The sequence below is a fragment of the Pterocles gutturalis genome, unplaced genomic scaffold (genome assembly GCF_000699245.1).
Source record: "Pterocles gutturalis isolate BGI_N339 unplaced genomic scaffold, ASM69924v1 scaffold10614, whole genome shotgun sequence".
Classification (NCBI taxonomy): Eukaryota; Metazoa; Chordata; class Aves; order Pterocliformes; family Pteroclidae; genus Pterocles; species Pterocles gutturalis.
The window spans coordinates 1-224 of NW_010128217.1; the positions used below are offsets into that span (position 1 = coordinate 1).

The 224-nt window shown below is 62.1% G+C and overlaps 1 protein-coding gene across 1 annotated transcript in view; it reads left to right on the forward strand.

Annotated features, from left to right (window-relative positions):
• Positions 1–7: 7 nt before the first annotated feature.
• Positions 8–224, forward strand: part of PRPF38B (pre-mRNA processing factor 38B) — a gene marked incomplete at its 5' end in the record, with an annotated part of 8361 nt that continues 8144 nt past the window's right edge. The window contains one exon of the mRNA XM_010079527.1: positions 8–166. Within this exon, the coding sequence (XP_010077829.1) occupies positions 8–166 (159 nt within the window). The remainder of the gene's footprint in view (positions 167–224) is intronic.

The window sequence follows — 224 nt, forward strand, 5'->3', positions numbered from 1 at the left end:
GGCGGCCTCAGGCAAGCAGGGCAACGTGCTGCCGCTGTGGGGGAACGAGAAGACCATGAACCTGAACCCCATGATCCTCACCAACATCCTCTCGTCGCCCTACTTTAAGGTGCAGCTCTATGAGCTCAAGACTTACCATGAAGTCGTGGACGAGATCTACTTCAAGGTGAGCCTGCGGGCCGCGCTGGGCTTGCCCCGGGCCTGCCCGCGGCCGGGGCTTTGGA